At 31.9% G+C, this 20,615-nt stretch overlaps 3 protein-coding genes across 3 annotated transcripts; all 3 read left to right on the plus strand.

Annotated features, from left to right (window-relative positions):
- The first annotated feature begins 362 nt into the window (after positions 1 to 362).
- Positions 363 to 1,129, plus strand: LOC124927974. The gene has a single exon (XM_047468487.1). The coding sequence runs from the start codon at positions 396 to 398 to the stop codon at positions 852 to 854; it is 459 nt and encodes a 152-aa protein (XP_047324443.1). The 5' UTR covers positions 363 to 395; the 3' UTR covers positions 855 to 1,129.
- A 1,855-nt stretch (positions 1,130 to 2,984) lies between these two features.
- On the plus strand, positions 2,985 to 8,988 carry LOC124925515 (vacuolar fusion protein MON1 homolog). The gene is made up of 14 exons (XM_047465538.1): positions 2,985 to 3,910; positions 4,420 to 4,499; positions 4,607 to 4,678; positions 4,814 to 4,853; positions 5,336 to 5,437; positions 5,837 to 5,958; positions 6,390 to 6,522; positions 6,621 to 6,712; positions 6,865 to 6,946; positions 7,126 to 7,190; positions 7,389 to 7,691; positions 7,799 to 7,890; positions 8,273 to 8,337; positions 8,570 to 8,988. The coding sequence occupies exons 1-14, from the start codon at positions 3,113 to 3,115 to the stop codon at positions 8,663 to 8,665; spliced, it is 2,142 nt and encodes a 713-aa protein (XP_047321494.1). The 5' UTR covers positions 2,985 to 3,112; the 3' UTR covers positions 8,666 to 8,988.
- A 4,433-nt stretch (positions 8,989 to 13,421) lies between these two features.
- Positions 13,422 to 20,569, plus strand: LOC124925734 (multiple RNA-binding domain-containing protein 1). Its single transcript, XM_047465811.1, has 15 exons — positions 13,422 to 13,582; positions 13,701 to 13,808; positions 13,965 to 14,079; positions 14,350 to 15,098; positions 15,277 to 15,408; positions 16,036 to 16,125; positions 16,226 to 16,349; positions 16,873 to 17,196; positions 18,003 to 18,067; positions 18,266 to 18,437; positions 19,211 to 19,315; positions 19,407 to 19,508; positions 19,601 to 19,774; positions 20,031 to 20,162; positions 20,246 to 20,569. Coding segments are annotated over exons 1-15 (2,535 nt in total). The 5' UTR covers positions 13,422 to 13,580; the 3' UTR covers positions 20,387 to 20,569.
- Positions 20,570 to 20,615: the final 46 nt, after the last annotated feature.

Here is a 20,615-nt window from a genome sequence, read left to right on the forward strand (position 1 = left end):
ACATGATGGATGGAGACAAAAATAATGCAATATACCGTATGGGCTTAAATTGTCGTTACGTGTTTCTTTTCCTTTTTTCTTTTGCTTGGCTAATTTCTCTTATATTATTATCTTTTAAAATTAGTTTATTTCATTTTGAATATATAATATGGATGATTAAAAATGGTGAATGCATATCTACCATGAACGATAGGGATTCGTGCAAGTGTTGAAATAAGATGAAACGATTGGGGGTATTTGAGTAATTTAGAAGCGCATGCAGTTAAGAAAGACGACGTTTGTTCATTGTATGCGTTACACGTGTAGTAGGGGAATTCATATAAATTAAATGATGATCGATCACCAAAACAAGGCGATTGAAACTCTCTGGAAATAAATTAGAAGAGAGATAGATAATGGCGAATTCTATAAACAAATTCTCCAAATCTAAATCCTTCTTCTTCTCCATCGATCGAAACTATCCAACCGTCATAGACTCCTCCATGTACGAACTCGACGAATCGGACGTATGGAACTCGCCGGTTGATTTTCAATCGGCGGCGGCGGCGGCGGCGGCATCGAAGACTGCGACGTCGTGGCAGAGGCGATCGAAGGTTGCGGTGAGGTCCGCATCGGTTCCTGTGGACGTTCCGGAGTGGTCGAAGAGGAGGAGCGTGGACGTGGACGTGGACGTGGACTTGTTTGGCGATGGAGTAGTAGTACCGCCGCACGTGTTGGTGGCGAGAGAGTTGGATAATAATAAGGCGACTGCAGTAGCGTATTCGGTTTATGAAGGACTTGGGAGGACTCTGAAAGGGAGGGATCTAAGTAAGGTTAGAAATGCAATTTGGGAGATTACTGGTTTTCAGGACTAATCAATCAATCAATTTCACACTCAACTATAGCTGCCTGGCTGGCCTGCTGGTTAATTAATTAGGGTTTTGTATCAAACCAAATGCTGCAAAGAAGGAAGGATCCATCCAAATCCAAATCCAAAAGAAACTGATCAGGTTATATTTGTTGTTGATCATCTTTAGGCTTGACAGGACTTGACTAGTTTCAAAGTATGTTACATACTCTTTATAATCATCTGGATTATTGGGAAGTTTTCTGGATAATTGCTAATATAGGATCGGATGATTTTGGTTTCCATGATTCAGTGTATTGAATGTTAAATTTGAATTTCATTTTTGTCGAAGGAAATATATCATCCTTCATCCATCATTTATTTATCTTGATTGATTGAAGTCGATTACACCATTAATTCATCAACAAATTATTAGGGATGTCTTATTCAAAGTCAAGAGACCGACCCGTTATCTATAAACTCCCTCTCTTAATTTATGCAGTTTGCATTACTCCAATCCATCGGATTTGGATATATATAGTGTAACAAAAATATGCTTTTTATTTCTAAAGAAAATCATGCCATCATCACGGTTTTTTGTTTGAAAAAATGTGATCTAGTTTTTTTTTTTTTTTGTAAAAATGTGAGTTTTTCCTAAATTTTGGGTTCCATTAACACTTTTATAGGGTGAGGGTTTATCATGTGAAAAAAATTTAATTGTCAACTAAATTAATAATATTTTATTTGTCATTAGATATTTATATTATATTTTTACTCAAATGTCTCACTTTTAATTAAAACAATATTATTTGAAAATTTCCTATATAAGCCATAAATATATAAGGAGGAAGACAATAACCACAACGTTGATATTTAAATAGAAGGTCAACAATTTTGTAAACCGGCTTGCTTTTGTCAATTCATTTTAGGTTTTCCGCTTGAGTTTATAATTATTAAAAAGTATTTATAAAAATAACTTTTTAGTTGATAATTATTTTTAAAAAATATTTTTATTCAATATATTTATTTATAAAAATGAAACTAGAAATTTATTTCAACTAATATTTTCAATTAATTTAAAGATTTAAAAAAAATCAAATTTATAAATTGACATAACTTGTGAGGCCAATGAGGATATGTTATCCAAAAAGAACAAAAATATTTGGATAAATGAGACAAATAAAAAATTATATATATGACCTAAACCCTATAAAATTATATATATATATATATATATATGACATTTTATTTTAATATTCAATTTTCTTTTTTCCCTCTTTACTCTATTTTTTAGACATGAGTGAGAAAGTCTCTTTATGACACCATATTTTTAATGAATTCTCCTTTATTAAAAAAAATTATTTATTTAAATTACACTTATAAGAGAACAATTAAATATATAATATAAACAATACATTTATTTTTTATATTTGTTAATAAATTTAAATTTATTTATTTATATATAAAAGGTGTCTTCAAAATAAAAATATGATATTAATAATGGAACAAATGGAGAGATTTTGTCAAAAATTTTTTTAATTCTTTGTTTTAACTCTTCTACTTATTTAATGTTTATTATCATATCATTTATTTATTTTTTAACATGTTATCAATCAAAATTCTAATTTTTCTCCTTCCACCTCAACCCCAACTCTTCTTCTTTCACTAATTTTATTTCTCAAGATTCTTCTTGCATTTCTTTCTCCACAACATAAATAACTGTAAATAAGGAAATGACATGACAATTAATGTTATTGAGTATATAGTCCTAAATTGTCTTTTATCCTATTTTTTTTAATTATTTAGCCTCAATAATTATGATTTTAAATTGGAGAATTGGTCAATTCTTCCAATCTGCTATATATATAGTACATAATATACTCGTATCCGGTGAGGATATGCTGTTCCACGTTTTATAATATTTCCCGTAACACTTTACACAAACAACATGAAAATTTATTATTTATTTATAATGTATAATTTATTTGTTTTTGTAAAAAAAAAAAAAAAAAAAAAAAAAAAAAAAAAAAAAAACAAAACATGAATGTGGTACAGCTGCAGCCCGCAAAGACTACCACGGCTATATGGTTCGGGCCGTTTATCTATAAAACAAGATCCGACCCGAATATCGGCGCCTTCCCACCTACTCTTCAGAGACCGTTCAATTTGCGATCTCTGAAGCAGTAAAGACTGGTAGAGGAGGAGAGTCTCGTTGAATTATGAACGTGGTGATGTCAAGTTGAATTGTGCACTTTCATTCCAACAGTTGTATTTGGCTTATCGGCAATGGCGTCGGATTCTAAATCCTCCGACTCCGACGACATCACAGAGGACCAAAACCCCAATTCAAGCCCTAATCCTGGCCTAAACCCCAATTCGATTGATCAGTCACTTGACGCCATCGAAGATCAGCTAGCAGCGATTGCCTTGGGGAAACCTAATGACTCAGCTGTTGTGGAACGTGAAACTTCTTCTTCTTCCGAACCCGATGAAGAAATTTTCAAGGACGCTCCTAACTCATCCTTCTTGGACGATGAAACTCATCTGGAAGGAGTTTCGCTTGACATCACCGAGGAGGTTCGCCCTAATTCAGCAACTGAAGTTGTCGATGAAAATCACTTGGAAGGAGTTTCACTTGACATTTCCGAGGAGGAGGTTCGCCCTAATTCCACAACTGAAGTTGTCGGTGAAAATAACCTAGAAGGAGTTTCACTTGACATTTCCGAGGAGGTTCTCCCTAATTCAATAACTGAAGTTGTCGGTGAAAATCACCTAGAAGGAGTTTCACTTGACATTTCCGAGGAGGTTCGTCCCAATTCAGTTGAAGAAAGCTCATCTGTTGGTTTCTCATGGCGAAGGATTGATTCGGATCCAGAAATAGACCGGCCGGCGAGCCCCAGCAGCAGCGGATATGCAGGTGAGAGGGGAAGCAGCGGGCCTAGTAGTGTGTCTGGAATTGATGAGGTTGGTGAAACTGAAATTCATGAGATTGGGAATGGAAATGGAAATGGGAATGGTAATTATGGTGAAGGATCGGATGCTCAAGCAGCTTCCTGGGTTCCAGGAAAGCGGCATGTGGATGAAGTGAGTCAAATTATGCTAATTTTTTCCAACTGTTGTTAAATGTGATCATTTGAACTATTGGGAACTTTTATTTTCCTTTAATGTAGAATGCACATTGGTCTAACTTGTTAACCGTGTTTACTCTAGCTTGACACTGAGTTTGATTTTCCTGAACATTGCACACCTGCTTTTAAAATGGCTATCACTGATTCATAAGCCTGGAGGTGAAATGATCACAATGGTTCAGTGTCATATCCTTATAATCATTAGCTGCAATGCATAAATAGTATGATAGTTTCCGAGTTTTCTTCTGGTCTGAATGTTTCTGAATTAGTAATAACTCAATCTTTCAAGATTCAGTTTAATGCGTCGTATTTTTATTCTGTACCTATTTCATATGCATCTAAATACTTCCTGTTGTAATTATATTTGACATGTAACCTTTTTCTTTTAATATAATTGCCAAAAAATCTTATGCCTGTGTTCCCCTAATAGGATCAACTACTAAAAATAAATGAATGATTACTCAGGATGATGGTTCTGTTTCATGGAGGAAAAGAAAGAAGCACTTTATCATTTTGAGTAATTCTGGTAAACCAATCTATTCGAGGTGGGTATTTTATCACAACAGCAAAAACTTGTTTGTCTTTTTCTCGTGGTCTTCTTTTTCCGGTAAATAATGTTCAATAATCCCTTTGATGTATGTAACAACTAAAGATATGGGGATGAACACAAGCTCGCTGGATTTTCAGCAACTTTACAAGCTATCATTTCCTTCGTTGAGAATGGGTAACTTGCTACATCTACACATTTGGATATTTATCAAGAGTATTATCAGCAAGTTTGAGCTTATTCACAACTGATAATATCTATGAAGTGGTATCAGTTAAGAGAATTCAACTGTTTCTCACAATCTATTTTCAGGGGAGATCATATTAAATCAATAAGAGCAGGAAACCACCAGGTCAGTTTCTGCTATCCCAATTAAACTCTGCCTCTACAATTGCTATTTGTTAATATGATTGGTCTTTACCTGTGCTTTGTGCTGTTTCTTGCTTAAGCGGAGTTCATTAATTTTTCACAAATGAGATGTTTGAAGTAGATAATTTTAGGATTTCATTTGGATATTTATGAACCACCTTTCTCATTTATTATAGCATCTTAAGTTAACTGTATTTTTTGTGCGTTGTTAACATTTCAGTTTGGTTCTTCACTTCTTCTAATGGATGAATGCTATTCCCTTGAATTCACTTATGACTTGGAACTTCTATTTACCTGTTTCTAAAATCGTCATTGTATTTCACTTTGTTTTGAAAAATTGTTACATAACCTATTTCTGGCCCTTAGTACAACATATAATGGATTAATGAGAACATGCTCTGGTAAAATATTGAATATTAGGGTTTGTATATTAATTAGAATTTGTAGTTTTTGTTGCATTTTCAGGTGGTTTTTCTTGTAAAAGGTCCTATCTACTTAGTCTGCATAAGCTGCACAGAGGAGCCTTATGAGTCACTCAGAGGGCAGTTAGAGCTTATATATGGTCAGGTACCATTTTTTTTCCTACATAGAGAATAAATAAAATCTTCAAGATTCTTTCCTGTATACTGCGATGATGATGATGTTGTTGGATTTCTTTCGCTATTTGCCTTAAATATTTTTTATTGAAATCGAGAGTGGAACGCAAGGAACGTTCTTAAACAGTTTGCAGAAAGAAAGAAAAAACCAAAATACAACAAATTTTGAATCCGATAAGCTTGAGGTAGTCCCATCCGGTGCACATCCCCTTCTTCTTGATTGATGCGAAAGTTTGAAGAAGAAAACCTTTAATCCTACCGGCCCCAAAACTCTTTCCTTGAATTTTTTTTTCTATTTACCTTATATATTTTAACTAGTAAAATAACTTTTTCCTCAGTCAATTAATTGTTTAACAATTTATGAATGCAGATGATTCTTATCCTAACAAAATCTGTAAATAGATGTTTTGAGAAGAATCCTAAGTTTGATATGACGCCCTTGCTTGGAGGAACAGATGCTGTCTTCTCATCTCTTATTCACTCTTTTGGCTGGTTTGTTATTTGCTCCCTTGTAGCGCGGCTATTTTGACTTTACATACTATCCGTTCATACAATATTTTTTTTAAAAAAAATACTCAGGGGACATTAGTTGTCTTTTACGATTTTACCCCATGCAGACTCCTTCCTTTGGTTATTTGTCTGTAGTTCACCATGTCAAATGACAGGCCACTTTTTCTTAGTAGATGTCTTAGGACTCGTTTGCACTTCTACATCTTTCAGAAGAAAAAACTTATTGATCTTGTATATCTTTGTTCTTCACAATCTACCTTTTTTTTGCGCTTGTACACCTTTCAGAAGAAAAAGGTTATTGATATTGTATTTATCTGTCCTTCACAAATCTACAGCTTTATAGAGGAAATCATTTGTCACTGGATTGAGTTTTTCATGTCCATTTGAATATATATCCAATTTCTTAACTACAGGAATCCATCCACTTTTCTTCATGCTTACACATGTCTTCCACTTCCTTATCCAACAAGACAAGCAGCTGGTGCCATATTGCAAGATGTTGCTGATTCAGGTGTCCTATTTGCAATATTGATGTGCAAACACAAGGTCTTTCTTGAGCACTCAAAAAGAAAATTACATCCCCTTGATCAAACAGAAGGGGAATAACTTGGTATTTTAGAAGCACTAATTTGGATCACTTGCAGGTGGTCAGCCTTGTAGGTGCACAAAAAGCATCACTTCATCCTGATGATATGCTGCTGCTTTCCAATTTTGTTATGTCATCAGAATCATTTAGGCAAGTATTATTATTATTTTTTATTTCACACAACAATACTCTTATCTTTTTCAAGTACCAGAGCTCCATAAGAACATTCCCATTTAGTCATTGCTGCTAAATGTGACAGTACTTTTAATTTGGGTCATAACTGTTTTACTGGGTTGTTGCAGGACTTCTGAGTCTTTCTCGCCAATTTGCCTACCAAGATATAATCCCATGGCATTTTTGTATGCTTATGTTTGCTATCTCGATGTGAGTGAAGCTTAAATTAATAAAGTTACTGCTATAAACTAATCCAAATGCATTTTCCCTAAATTACAAAAATCAAGGCCTTCTGTTACTTCATAACTCTGACCACACGTTCTTATGTTATTTTTTCAAATTCAAATTTCCATCCAATAGTTCATCAGAATCACAGTGCTTGTTGCCAGGTTGATACATACTTAATGTTGCTTACAACCAGTTCAGATGCCTTCTATCATCTCAAAGATTGTAGGTAATTTATAACTATTTCTGTTACTCCATAGAAGGATTTAACTTTTTTGTTGTTATGTCTTCTTCTCCAGAAAAGTTAAGATCTTTGTGTGACAAAAGTACTCCAAACTCATTAGCTCTAGATTATCATGATTACAGTCCTATTCCATCTATATGGAATGTACTTTTCATTTTTTTAAGTGCTGGGTCCATTTTCTAGGATTCATATCGAAATGGTCCTTTTGAAGTCAAACGTTCTTAGCGAAGCTCAAAGATCTTTATTGGAAGGAGGCATGCATGTTGAGGATTTACCTGTTGAACCATCTCCTCGTACTGGCTCTTCCTCTCCCCGTTTAGGTCACCACAAGGTTGTGTCTGACTCACAAGATATATTCAGGGAAACTCTCGTGGGTATTGGAGGTTCTGCTGGACTTTGGCATTTCATGTATCGTAGTATATTTCTGGACCAGTATGTGTCTTCTGAATTCTCTTCTCCAATAAATAGCTCACGGCAACAAAAAAGGTAACGACATTCCTCTTCTGCCTTCTTAGACAAATATGTTTATTGACGTGAACTGGATGTGATTTTCTCTTTGCCCCTTTTCTTATGACAAATAACTCATGTTGCAGATTGTATATAGCTTACCAAAAGCTGTATGCTTCCATGCATGACAAAGATGCTGGACCTCATAAAACACAGTTTAGAAGAGATGAGAATTATGGTAAATACATTATTTGTTGCATTTAGTTCTCTCATCACAAGAGTATTGTAATGCGTAATTATCTTAATTCTAGGGGTTTACCTTTTTGTCACTTGTCTCATTTATGATGAAGAACCCATAATTGTTTTCTAGCTCATATAGATGATGAATAATATATCAATGAATGATTGTGGAGATAGTGCATTTGAGAAAACATATCAGTTAAGAAAATATAGTTGGAAAGTTTGGCGTGCTGATAAAAGTTAGTAGTGGATAAAAATTGTGAAGTTCAGTACTTAAACTTCTGTACTGGGATCAACAATGTGATACTGAAATTTGTTTTCTCTAGTTCGGATGTAAAATTCAATCTCCTGCTTCCTTACTGTGGTTCTTTATTTGACAGTATTGCTTTGCTGGGCCACCCCTGACTTTGAACTATATGCAACATTCGATCCCCTCGCAGACAAGGTTTGATCCTATACCTTTTCTTTTAAAAATGATGAAGCATGTTTTACTATAAACTTCTTAATTATAGAGTTGAGGATGAGTTATGAAGAATGGAGGTGACAGAATATTGTTTTGGTGAAGGAAACAGTAAAATAAAATTTTCACATTAATTATAGGAGAAAATGACAAATAAGCCTCTAAGCTTTGATCAAAGGTGTAAAGAAGAGTTTTTTTGCATTGTCTAAATTTGCAGGCAGCTGCGATAAAGACCTGTAATCGAGTATGCCAATGGGTGAAAGACGTGGAAAATGAGATCTTCCTGCTGGGAGCAAGCCCCTTTTCGTGGTGATTTATCTTTGTTTCAATAGAGAAATAGTAAAAAAAAACGAAAAAAAAAACTCTGCATCTTCTTTGTATGAATTGAATGCAGTGTTGTTGTTAGCTGATTATCTAGTCAATTTTTATTTTTTTTTGATTCACACGAATATGGTTGGTTTCAACTTCTAAGAGTTATCTCCCCCCATTTTAGTTCTGCAGTTTCAACTTTCAAGTCACTTTAACTTGTCCCCCTTTTATTTTTTTATTTTGTTGTTGTTGTTGTTATGATTATAACTGCCAGCCACCCATTATTGTAGCCATGACAATAATAATAATAATAATGTTTTTAACTCTTTTCTAATGAACTTTTCACGACCCATTTTAGTTCTTTCTTAACTGTTGAAAGATTATTCCAACGGTTACAATGACTTATCAATTTCTGTATTGGTTAAAGAAATCCAGATGATACTATGTTTGAATGACGCAATGCTTGTCCATATAATTTAAGGACATATGTTTGAGTGACAATATGTTTGAGTGACAATATGTTTGTCCATATTTCTATTTCTAACCCAAGGATACCTTATTCTCTAAATGAAATGACATTTACATTAATAACTTCAGTTTAGTTTCCGAGGTAAAAGTCATGAATTTAAATGGCTCTTCTTATTTCGACTAGATTAGATTGACAAGCAAGCCCATCCATAATATTCACATTAACGGGCTGATTTGAAATCCATATTTGTTGGCACTGCAATCTTTCAGATTTAGTAGACAAAGCCTATATATCTATCTTGTCTTTTGAGGTGGTGACTGAGTCCTTCATTGTTCTCTAGGATATTCAAATGTCATTTGTTTGTTAAGGTTCTCATGTCTCCCAACTCTCGAAATAAAATAAAATAAAAACTTATAAAAGTATAATGTTACAATTAAATCAAATAAGCTACAATACGAAATCATCAAAGATTTTATCATGTACTAGAATTTATCATTGATAATTATCTCAAAAGGTACAATAAATCTAGTAGATAATAACACAACTAACTTGACAATTGAACTAAAATCATAAAAAATGTTAAATATAATTCTTTATTTATTAATCTAAGTGACATTGATTTCCTCTTTAAGAATAATTACTAGTCAAAAACAATTACAGAATTTACTTTTTAATACTTACTGTTTTTTATTATTATTATTAATAATATTTAATTATCAAAGCAATGGGGTGCATGATTTTTCTATTTGTTAAAATTATTAACAATCAGTTACATTATTTTTTAGTTGTTAATAATAATATTAAATTATCAAAACAAATGAGTAACATAATTTTTTTTTATTTGTTAGTAATAATATTAAATTATTATAACAATCGGCTATATAATTTTTCTAATTGATAGTAATAATGTTAAATTATTATAACAATCAATATCAATAAATAAACCCATTAAGTTATAATAATAATAATTAACAATATTTTTATCTCTTAGTTGTATTCAAAATTTGTTAATATTTAAGGCATTTAATTAAATAATTAACAAATTAATTTATTCAAATTATACATTTCGATCAAATTTTACCGTTTAATTCCCGATTTATTTAGTAGGAATTTTAATTTAATTTTATTTACTCAAATTTTTATTTATAAATGAAATTTATTGAATTAGTTTAAAATTTCAACCATTTCACGGATTATTTATAATACGTTAGAATTTTAATTTTATTTTTATATAAAAACAATAATAATAATTTTGAAATAGGACATTAGGTGTTAGGACCACCAATACATTTTTTAGTTTTTTTTCTTGTATTTTTGCGAGACAAAAGATAGTATATGTCATGAAATGTGCAGGAAGGTACATGAAGTAAGGACCAGGAGAGACAAAATTGTTCATGTTTCTTTGCAAAAAGGCCTGAGCTCTTCCAAACCCCACAAGGAAAAAACAAATGCTTTTAATTGCTTGCTTCAATTGCACCCCAAACCCACCAAGAGAGACAACACTCTTCTTCCTTTAACCATTTGTGGGTAAATTAAAGCTTTTCGGTGAAAGTAACAAGAGCATAGTAATGTCGTTGGTGGGCCGGGGTAGGCCAAGTCCCAAATGTGCTACACAAGCAAACCTAGAGTAGTGAACCAAACACTTTGTAACTTTTTGTCAATGTTTGAAATGGGAATGGTAAGTAAATTATGGTCAATTATATAACATGTGTGGTCACATTCATATGGAAATTGGTAGAGAATGGTGGGTGGGGCCAAATTTCCACTTTGAACAATACCAACCAAATAAAATAGCATAAATTGTACAATATCCACCTCATGATCATGATCATGATCAAGATCATGATCATTCTATTGGTATTTAAGCAACATATCTCTTAGGACTGTTGGGGTTGTAATGCATGTGATCATGCTCACACATATATAAAATTGGACCCCCACAAAAGAAATTGGACTTTGATTTTGACCCCCAAGTATGGGACCCAAAAAGGGTTAAGGAAGCACTCACATTTATTCCTTACCTATGAGAAAAAAAAAAAAGAAGCAAAAGGAGATTGAAGATTGAAAGAAACCCTCCACCCATAAGAACATTAGTCCTTAAATAAAGTTAAATGAAAAGGTGTCAATTAAAGGAAAACAAAGTGATTGAGATGTTAATCCCAATCAACTAAAGTTAGATAAGAAAATAAATAAACAAAGAAAAGAAAACAATAACCATTTAATTTTATCATTGTTGCATGATTATATTAGTTCTAAATTACAGTACAATAATTTAGCTTAAGTGTCAAAATTATCTAAGAGACTAAAGATCATAAATTTGATTCTCATAAAACACCTTAAATAGATTTGAAAGGCATGACTTAAAGTGTTATACTAGATTTCTATATTAGAAAAATAACTATAAATTTTACATTTTTAAAGGGTTGATGACAATAGTGCATTCGATGGTTGAGAGATTAACGTGAATCCTCATGTTAGTATATTAGAAACAGGATAAGTAAATACCTGAAATAATTGTTTTTTTAAACCATCTATAAGAATAATTAGAGATTAGATAATTATAGTTAAATCAAGTAAATGTGTACTCATATATTAGATTTATTTTCTTTCTTTACTTGACATGTCAAATATTTAAAGTGCTTATCAATTAGATATGATCACATGTAAAAAGTTAAAATTAAACAACTCATAGTTAATTGCTTAGAGGAAGCATGTAATTATTTAGGAGGGACATTCATCATGATGCATCCATGCCTTTTAATTAATTTATTAATTAAATTTTTATTACTTCTACACCTAATCTCAAGCAACTTTTTATCTAATTCATTCATGCTTTTTTAAGGTGGAAAAAGGAACAATCCATTATATGACTTTCTTCTAAATACATATCTGGTCCCATTGGCTTCCATACGAGTTCATAGTATTGATCCAGCTCTTGGCCCAATATAATTTATTGAATCTTTACTTTTATTGCGTGTGACCTATTAGATCATTGTTATGTAGGTGCGTAGGTCATTTATAATTAAAATAGTTTACCCAACCAATTTAAACTTAAATAAAATATATAAAAACAAAAATTATATATATTATATTCTTATTTTTCTTCCTATTATATATATATCAAATTTGTGTATATATAATAATTTTTAAAAAATTAATATTTATATATATAATATTATTTTCCATATTAATTGGTATATATACTCATACTCATCCCTTTTATATTTATAATTATATATATATATTTCTATATTTCTTAATTAATTTATATATATATATAATAAAATTTAAGAAAAAAATATAATATAATATGTTTTTTTTATAAAAGAAATTATTTCTAAATTAAATCATATATATTTAATCTTCTCTCTATTTATTAATTTTTATATATTTTGATATTAAAGAGAAATATAAATATATGTCATAGACAAATTATATAATATTAGTTAACTCATAAGTTGATTTATAAATAAAAAAACTTATTATATATTATATAAAAATTTATATATAATAAAAGTAAGTGAAAAAAAATAAGAAAAAAATATATATTTTATATAATTTATGATATTATTATATATATAAATAAATCAAGATAGAATATGATATAAATATTAAAATTTATTAAAGAGAGAATATATATATATATATATATTAATAAATAGAGATATATTTTTTTGTTTATTTTTTTGTAATTTAGACAAAAATATGAAATAATTTATAAAAGTTTCTTAATTATATATATATATATATATATATATATATATATATATATATATATATATATATATAAAAGGAAATAAAAATTGAAAATTATATATGATAGGTTATTATCATATATAATTATAAATTTATATTATATTGAGAAAGAAATGAGGGAAGATAATATTTTATTTATTTATGATGATATATATTTTTATTATTATACATGATAGGTTATTATCACGAGTATATTATAATGAGAATATATATATGAATATTATATATTAAAAATGAAAATTAGAAGATATATTATATTTTCTTTAATATGGTAAGTGCTTGAAGATTATTATTATTATTTTTAATAGAAAGTATGTTTTTATATCTATTAATATTTTTAAAATGGAGGGAAACAAAAGTTAATATTTAAGGGCAAAATCGGCATTGTGTGCAGTTTATTGAAATAAAACCTTGTTTTGTTCGAATCCGAATCCGAATCCGAATAACCTAATAATTATTAGGTTAGTTGAATAATCCGAATCAGGATCCGAACACATCACAACTTTCTTCTTCTATAGGAGAAAAAGGGTTGGGTCGCAATAAGCCTGAGCCGCATAAGCTTCTTCTTCTCTACGGCGGTGCGCTTCTGCAACATTCTAACCTAGTCAGTCAGTCAACGCTGTTCTGTATTCTCTTTTTGCATATCGATTCCGGTGAATCCGGCGAGTCTCAAATATTCTCATAGCGAAGAAACATGTAAGTGCTGCCGAATCATTCATTCAATTGCAATTTTCGTTTCTTTTTGCTGCTATGACCTTTCAAAAATGTAAGTGGAGTTTTTAACTTTACAAAATTGCGATATTTATTCCTTTAGGTCTCGCTTATGCGTGAAGAATCTGCCCAAGTATGTTTCCGAAGATCGTCTTAGAGAATTCTTTTCTCAAAAGGGAGAAGTAACCGACGCCAAGCTCATGCGTACCAAGTACATTCATCCCTAATTCATGTTTTATTTACTATTATTATATGCTATATTCGTTACATGTCTGTATTATGCACATATTGGATTTCAGCTGTCATGATTCTTCTAATTTAAATCAACATGGAACTTATGCATGGTTTTCTCGTTTTGTTCTCTCAGAGATGGCAAGAGCAGGCAATTCGGGTTTGTCGGATTTCGTTCGGAGAATGAAGCTCTAGTAGCTCTCAAGTACTTCAACAATTCTTACCTGGACACTTGCAGAATTAATTGTGAGGTATGAGCACAGTTGCTCTCTCCCCTGTTTTAGCAACATAAGTCATGTGCGATTTGTCACTAATAAAGTCAGTTTTAACCCTTTATTGATCAGTTATACTCAAAGTTATATGAAAAACAATTCAGTTATGCATTATTCCTGTTAACTAGACGCCCCAAAAGATGAATAATTATTCTCTTTCCTCATTGTTGATTCCTTTCAGAACTGTTTCCATGACTTTTAATGCCGATGACATGTGACAGTGTGCGAAAATCATTTTTATTTCCACAGGTTGCTAGGAAAGTTGGGGATCCAGATATACCGCGTCCTTGGAGTCGTCATTCACTTAAGAAAGTTGAGGACTTGAATGAGGTAAAGAGAGCAAAGGATGCAAAGGACTTGGGTCTAGCAAGTGATACAGATCATAAGAAGAAAAAGAAAAAGAACAAGAACAGTGACAGTAATGACTCTCAGCTGCAAGAGTTCCTTCAGGTTATGCAGCCTCGGACTAAGTCACAACTGTGGTCAAATGATGCATTGACAGATGCAGCGGTTAATACTAATAATGTTGTTCTGCCCGTGAGAAAGAAAATAGCTTCTCTGCTTGAATCAGATGAAACTGAAACTAATGAAAATGATTCCTTAGACACTAAAAGGGATAACAAGTTAACGAATTTGGACCATGATGTTGTTATGTCAGACATGGATTATTTAAAAAGTAGGACCAAAAAGGAATGGTCTGATTCTTTAAGTGGGGATGCAGAAGTTGATGATGAAAATGATGCTGGCCATTGTAAGGATGATGGTAACATTAACAAGTCACTGAAGAAAAGCTATGAAGGTCAAGGACCTCAAAAAGTAAGTGGTATGGGAGTCGATGACCTTGACGTTAACAATAATGCTTCTAGAATGATCATGGAAGACAAACATGCTGATGACGAGATGCTGGATGCAAGTGAGCCATCGACGGGAAAAGATGATATGAAAGAGGGCCTTGAGAGTTGCCGTCTCTTTGTTCGAAACCTTCCATATACAGCCACGTATGGTTCTCTTCCTCCATATTAATGATTCTAATATGTTTGCTAGGTTTATTTTGAAAGAAAAGGGAACATGCGTTTTGTTAAGTAGTGTTTAAAAGTTGTTATTGCAACTTTATATACTATTGCTGTTTGCATGTCTTGATTACATGAATTGCTTAATATTGCTTTTGTACTTCAGTGAAGAAGAGCTGGAAGAACAATTTGGCAAATTCGGTAGTATTTCACAGGTCCATGTTGTTGTTGATAAAGATACAAAGCGATCCAAAGGATTTGCGTATGTATTCTACACGGATGCAAAATCTGCAGCTAGGTATTCTTATTTTCTTCATGTGATTCCAAGAGTTACATTTTTTTTCTTAGTAGTTCCGGTTTAAGCGTTTATTAGGGCAAACAAGTTTTTTTAGTCGTACTTTTGGAGATATTATTGTCTATCTGAGGCATGATTTTGATTGAATGCAAAACATTGGAGGCTTCTGATATACTGGCAATATGAATTGACAGCAACCCTCGTAACAGCTTCCTCATCTGGAAGCTTGGTGACTTCCAAAAATAGGAAGATTTCTTTGCCAAGGCATTGACCATCTTGAAGACTTAAAGCTTGCATGCATCTTATTACATTTTGCTTGATGTCTGGTTTCTATTTGTTTCCACTAACTGTGCTTGGAATTTGAGGATTTTCTCCCCTTTTCTCTTTATCATTGCTTGTTTGTACTTTGCACTTAATGCAACTCACAATCTTTTTTATTATTGAAATGTTGACCTCTTAAAAAAAAAATCTAGTTGTGTTTGCCATTATCTAAATTTATTGCTTTAGTGATGATCTCTTTCTCACAAAATACTTATATATTTCCATCTTGGTATTTTAATTCGGCATTGTTAGCTGTTGGTCTTTTGCTGAAATATGTAATTATTTTTTCTCCCTATTCTTCTCATGCAGGGCTTTAGAGCAATTGGACAATTCAGTCTTTCAGGGAAGATTGTTGCATGTCATGCCAGCAAAGGAGAAACTTCTTCCTCAGAAACAAGAGTATGTAACAGGGGAACTAAGATGTTTCATTCTTTCTTGACCTATCAGTTAATGCATCTACTATATAAGGAGTTACATGACAATGTGGTTTGTCTAATAGGTTCGGTATCTTGGTGAATGGATCTTCAAAATCATTTAAGCAAAAGAGGGAAGATGAGAGAAAGGCATCTGAAGCTAATGGAAATACACAAGCTTGGAACAGTTTGTTTATGCGCCCTGATACTGTATGTTGTTTGTATTATAAATCTTTTTTTTTTAAGTATTATACTTCTGATTGAAGTGATTTTGTTATGTAACTAGAACTAAGCAGTCATTTCATATACCAGTCCAATTAGGAGAGAAGTTGGGTGATGTCATGCTTTGAGGATATTTACTGTGACAATTTAGATTAAAGAAGTATTCAGAAATCCACATAATACCCAGCCAAATAATTTTCAACAGCTTGTTTGTTTTATGTTGTCTTGTTGATTAAATGGACGTTATGGCAATTCTCTTATGAGAAGAATTGAAAAAGGCAATGTTAGTTGTAATACAGTAGTTATATTCTAGGTGATTTGTCTTATGTATAGTCAGATAAAACATTTGATTTCCATAATAAAGGTACTTATATCTGTCAGATGTTACAAGACACATCCTAATGTCCAAGAGAATTGTGTGGCAATCTGTCAATCTATTAAATAATTAATTCTGATAACAATATGCATGTTTTTAAATTTCTACCTTATCCATGTTGTCCATTGTAAACAGGTTGTGGAAAACATAGCAAGGAAATTTGGTGTTAGCAAAAGTGATTTGCTTGATAGAGAAGCAGATGATCTTGCTGTGAGAATTGCGTTGGGTGAAACTCAAGTGCTCGCTGATACTAAAAGAGGACTTGCAAATGCTGGCATCAATATAACAGCACTGGAGGGACTTGCTAATGGGAAAAATGATGGTGTCAAGAGGAGCAATCATGTTATATTAGTGAAGAATTTGCCATATGGATCTTCTGAAGGTGAACTGGCCAAAATGTTTGAGAAATATGGAAATCTAGATAAAATTGTTCTCCCTTCAACAAAAACGCTGGCTCTGGTAAGTTTCTTTACTTGACAAGTCTCATTAAGGATGTCCTAGATGTGCATAAGCATATACTATTTGATTGTATGTTGTTTTCTGTTGACAAGTCTTAAATTACATTCTATTTTGTTGACTTTATCGGTTTTGTGAAATTGTTGCTAACTTTTTTATTTTTGTACTTCATGCTCTGTTTATAATGTTACCAAGAGGATGAAATGATATATAGTACATATCTGTGTTCGATAGAATAGGTGTTCACTCATTTAATAGAGGATTAGTTGACATAGTTCTTCTCACCCCAGATATGAGAAATATAAGAGAAAGGGTAATTTTGAATCTGGCAAGTAGTGGAATGATAAGTGTAATTTAGGACAAGGTAAAAAAAATATTATTCCAAGTACAATTATAATTACTTAAATAAGATCATAATTAGATATGATTTAGGAGAGTAGTTGTCGCCTCATTTAGAGTTTTATTAGAACAATATATATATATATATATATTATATATATATATAGACTATAATTGTGTGACATATGATCTAGGAATTATGTTGTTTTCTCATCCCAAATTCTGGTTTTCTTTTCTCTATTATCTCATCCCCTTCTACCCTAGAAAGTTATCTCTATCAGAATCTCAAGAAAAATCTACTCCCAGAAATGGGGGAAGAAATTATATATTTTGATTTAACAAATACGACACCTTGATGTGGGAAGGTGTTGTAAGTTTATCTATAATTGGGTGCCTATTTACAGTAAGAGAAGTAAAGAATAGACTATTTTTTTTTCTGGACTTTGTCATTTATGAAATTTTGTTTCCAGGTTATTTTCTTAGAACCAGCTGAAGCACGCGCAGCTTTTAAGGGGTTAGCCTACAAGCGATACAAGTGAGTCTGTCTTGTTCATCTATTGTGGCCATTTTGTGTTTTCTTTGGTTTTAGAGAGATGTAAACTTATAAATAATATTTTTCACCGGTTCACGTGACATTGGATTACACATTCTGTTTTTGCTTGAATTTAAGGGGCTATATTTCTGGATAGATGTCATTTGATATATTTGGTTGGATGATCCACTATGTTTGCAGGGATGCTCCACTATATTTGGAGTGGGCACCTGGTAACATTCTTGATGCAAATACGGCATCAGTAATTGATGCAAACACTGTTATTGTTGGTGAAAAAGAAGCTAAGAAGGCGTTTTTAGAGCAACAAGTTGAAGGGATAGTAGATGATGACGCTGATCCTGATAGAATTGAGGTTTGCCTATCTTGTATCTCATGGATAAACTCATTTTCAATTTTTAATAATTCTTTAAAAAAGGTTTTTGTTAACATACATGCTTTGAATTTGTGTTTCACTTGCTGAGAGGACAAGTAAGCTTTAACTCTTGGAACTTGTTTGATATTTGGAATTTTTGGGATTAGTTTCAAATAATCTACCATCCCATACATTACTTTTTTCAGTCTCATCCTTCATTCAAATCATGAACTAAAATACCCTTAATTTATTTTGTAAAACATTTTAAAATACTGAATACTAATGATTTAATATAAGGATAAATCAGTGGACAGAAAGTATAGGATGAAGCATGCAATTGATAACACATGTAAATTCTCCTTGTAATGAAAATTCATGTAGGGGAAGAAATACGTCAATACTTTATTTTAAGCACCAGAGGTCCATACTTTGGGGTCCTAGAATCAATCAGTTTTTTGGGGCAATCTAAGATAGGAGGTTGCCTGTGTGAGACAGATTAATAAATTTAGTGGTTGTTCTTGTCTGGGGTATAAAATAGAATTCTCTTCCCCAAAAAAGAAAAGAACAGAAATTATATGTGACGACACAAGTGATTCCTTTTGTTTCAACAACCAAGTCTAACTTGGTACCTCTCCTTGGGAACTATATATTAAATATTATTTTGTTGCTATTTGTGTGCCTCATGACAATAAAGTGTTCTTATCTTAAAGATTATAAGCACAGTACTCTAACTTACTGTTCTTTCTTTCTATCTCTGTACCTTTGTGCTACAGTCCCGTTCAGTTTTCGTAAAGAATCTGAACTTCAAAACAACAGATGAGAGTTTGAAAAAGTATTTTGATGAAAAGCTGAAAGAAGGAAAGATCCTTAGTGTCAGTGTAAGTATTTTTTGTTTTGATTTGGCAAGTGTGTTACAAAAGATATTTGTTTTTCTTTTCTTTTTTAAATTGTCCTGTTATATTCTGGCAGGTGAAAAAACACGTGAAAAATGGGAAGAATGTTTCAATGGGTTTTGGTTTCATAGAACTCGACTCTGTAGACACAGCAGCGAATGTTTGCAGAGATTTACAGGTATTGTTTGCCAATCTTAATGAATCGTAATCAAGCTGAATATTATAGAAATTAGATCCAAGTAAATTTTAATATAATTATTTTTCATTCAGGGAACTGTATTTGATGGACATGCTCTCATATTGCAACTATGTCATGGTAAGAAGGGTGAAAAGGCAAAAAAAACTGTTGACAAAGATCGAAGTTCAACAAAGTTAATTGTAAGAAACGTAGCATTTGAGGCTACCGAGAAAGATCTCAGACAGCTCTTCAGTCCATTTGGTCAAGTAAGCTTAACTGTGTTATCTTAACAGTTACTTAAAATCTCTCAACTATTTAGATTCAACTCAAATTAAGCAATAAAATCTGGCTTATGAACTACTTAACAACTTTGAATTTAAAAATTAATGAATAAAAATTTAGATATTTTTGTTTAGTTTATTCTAACATTTATTTTTCACATAATTTTAAGTGCAACAAAAATATAGAAATTAGATTATTGTTGTTTATTTAATGCATAAAGTTGCTTTGGTGTGATGCTAGGTTAAAAGCCTGAGACTTCCAATGAGGTTTGGTAATCATAGAGGTTTCGGTTTTGTGGAGTTTTTGACAAAGCAAGAGACACAAAACGCACTTGAAGCTCTCTCAAACACGCATTTATATGGACGACATCTGGTATGTAGACCCCCTTTTTAACAGAGTATGTGAATTTTATGATGGAAATATAAATAAATGTGTCTTCTTCCATTCCGATTTAGGTATTGGAAAGAGCCAAGGAAGGGGAAAGCTTGGAAGAGTTGCGTGCTCGAACAGCTGCCCAGTTTAACGATGATAATAGTTCGAGCGTAACCAAGTTGTCTAAGAAAAGGAAGCATTCGGATGAATTTGATGAAATGTAGAAGTTTGATGAAGAAATGGAATTTGTTTGTTCTTGTAAATGATATGTGCTATTTATTGGATGGTCTTTATAAGTTTTGCTCAGATTCTCAGTTTTGGCCAGTTTTTAATCTTGTCGAATGAAGGTGTATTTTAGTTGTTTGAATAACTTTATAATTTATTTTATTTCTCTTTTTAAGATCTCAGTAATATCTCTTTTGAATACATTATATTTTTTTATTAATAGTCTTT

Source organism: Impatiens glandulifera, chromosome 2, assembly GCF_907164915.1.
Source record: "Impatiens glandulifera chromosome 2, dImpGla2.1, whole genome shotgun sequence".
NCBI lineage: Eukaryota > Viridiplantae > Streptophyta > Magnoliopsida > Ericales > Balsaminaceae > Impatiens > Impatiens glandulifera.

Coding starts and splice junctions, on each gene's coding strand:
- LOC124927974 (XM_047468487.1), top strand. CDS start 396: ATGGCGAATTCTATAAACAAATTCTCCAAATCTAAATCCTTCTTCTTC.
- LOC124925515 (XM_047465538.1), top strand. CDS start 3,113: ATGGCGTCGGATTCTAAATCCTCCGACTCCGACGACATCACAGAGGAC. Junction 6,947..7,125: donor CTTATGTTTGCTATCTCGAT/GTGAGTGAAGCT, acceptor GCTTGTTGCCAG/GTTGATACATACTTAATGTT. Junction 7,191..7,388: donor TATCATCTCAAAGATTGTAG/GTAATTTATAAC, acceptor TCCATTTTCTAG/GATTCATATCGAAATGGTCC.
- LOC124925734 (XM_047465811.1), top strand. Junction 15,409..16,035: donor GATGCAAAATCTGCAGCTAG/GTATTCTTATTT, acceptor CTTCTCATGCAG/GGCTTTAGAGCAATTGGACA. Junction 20,163..20,245: donor ATTTATATGGACGACATCTG/GTATGTAGACCC, acceptor ATTCCGATTTAG/GTATTGGAAAGAGCCAAGGA.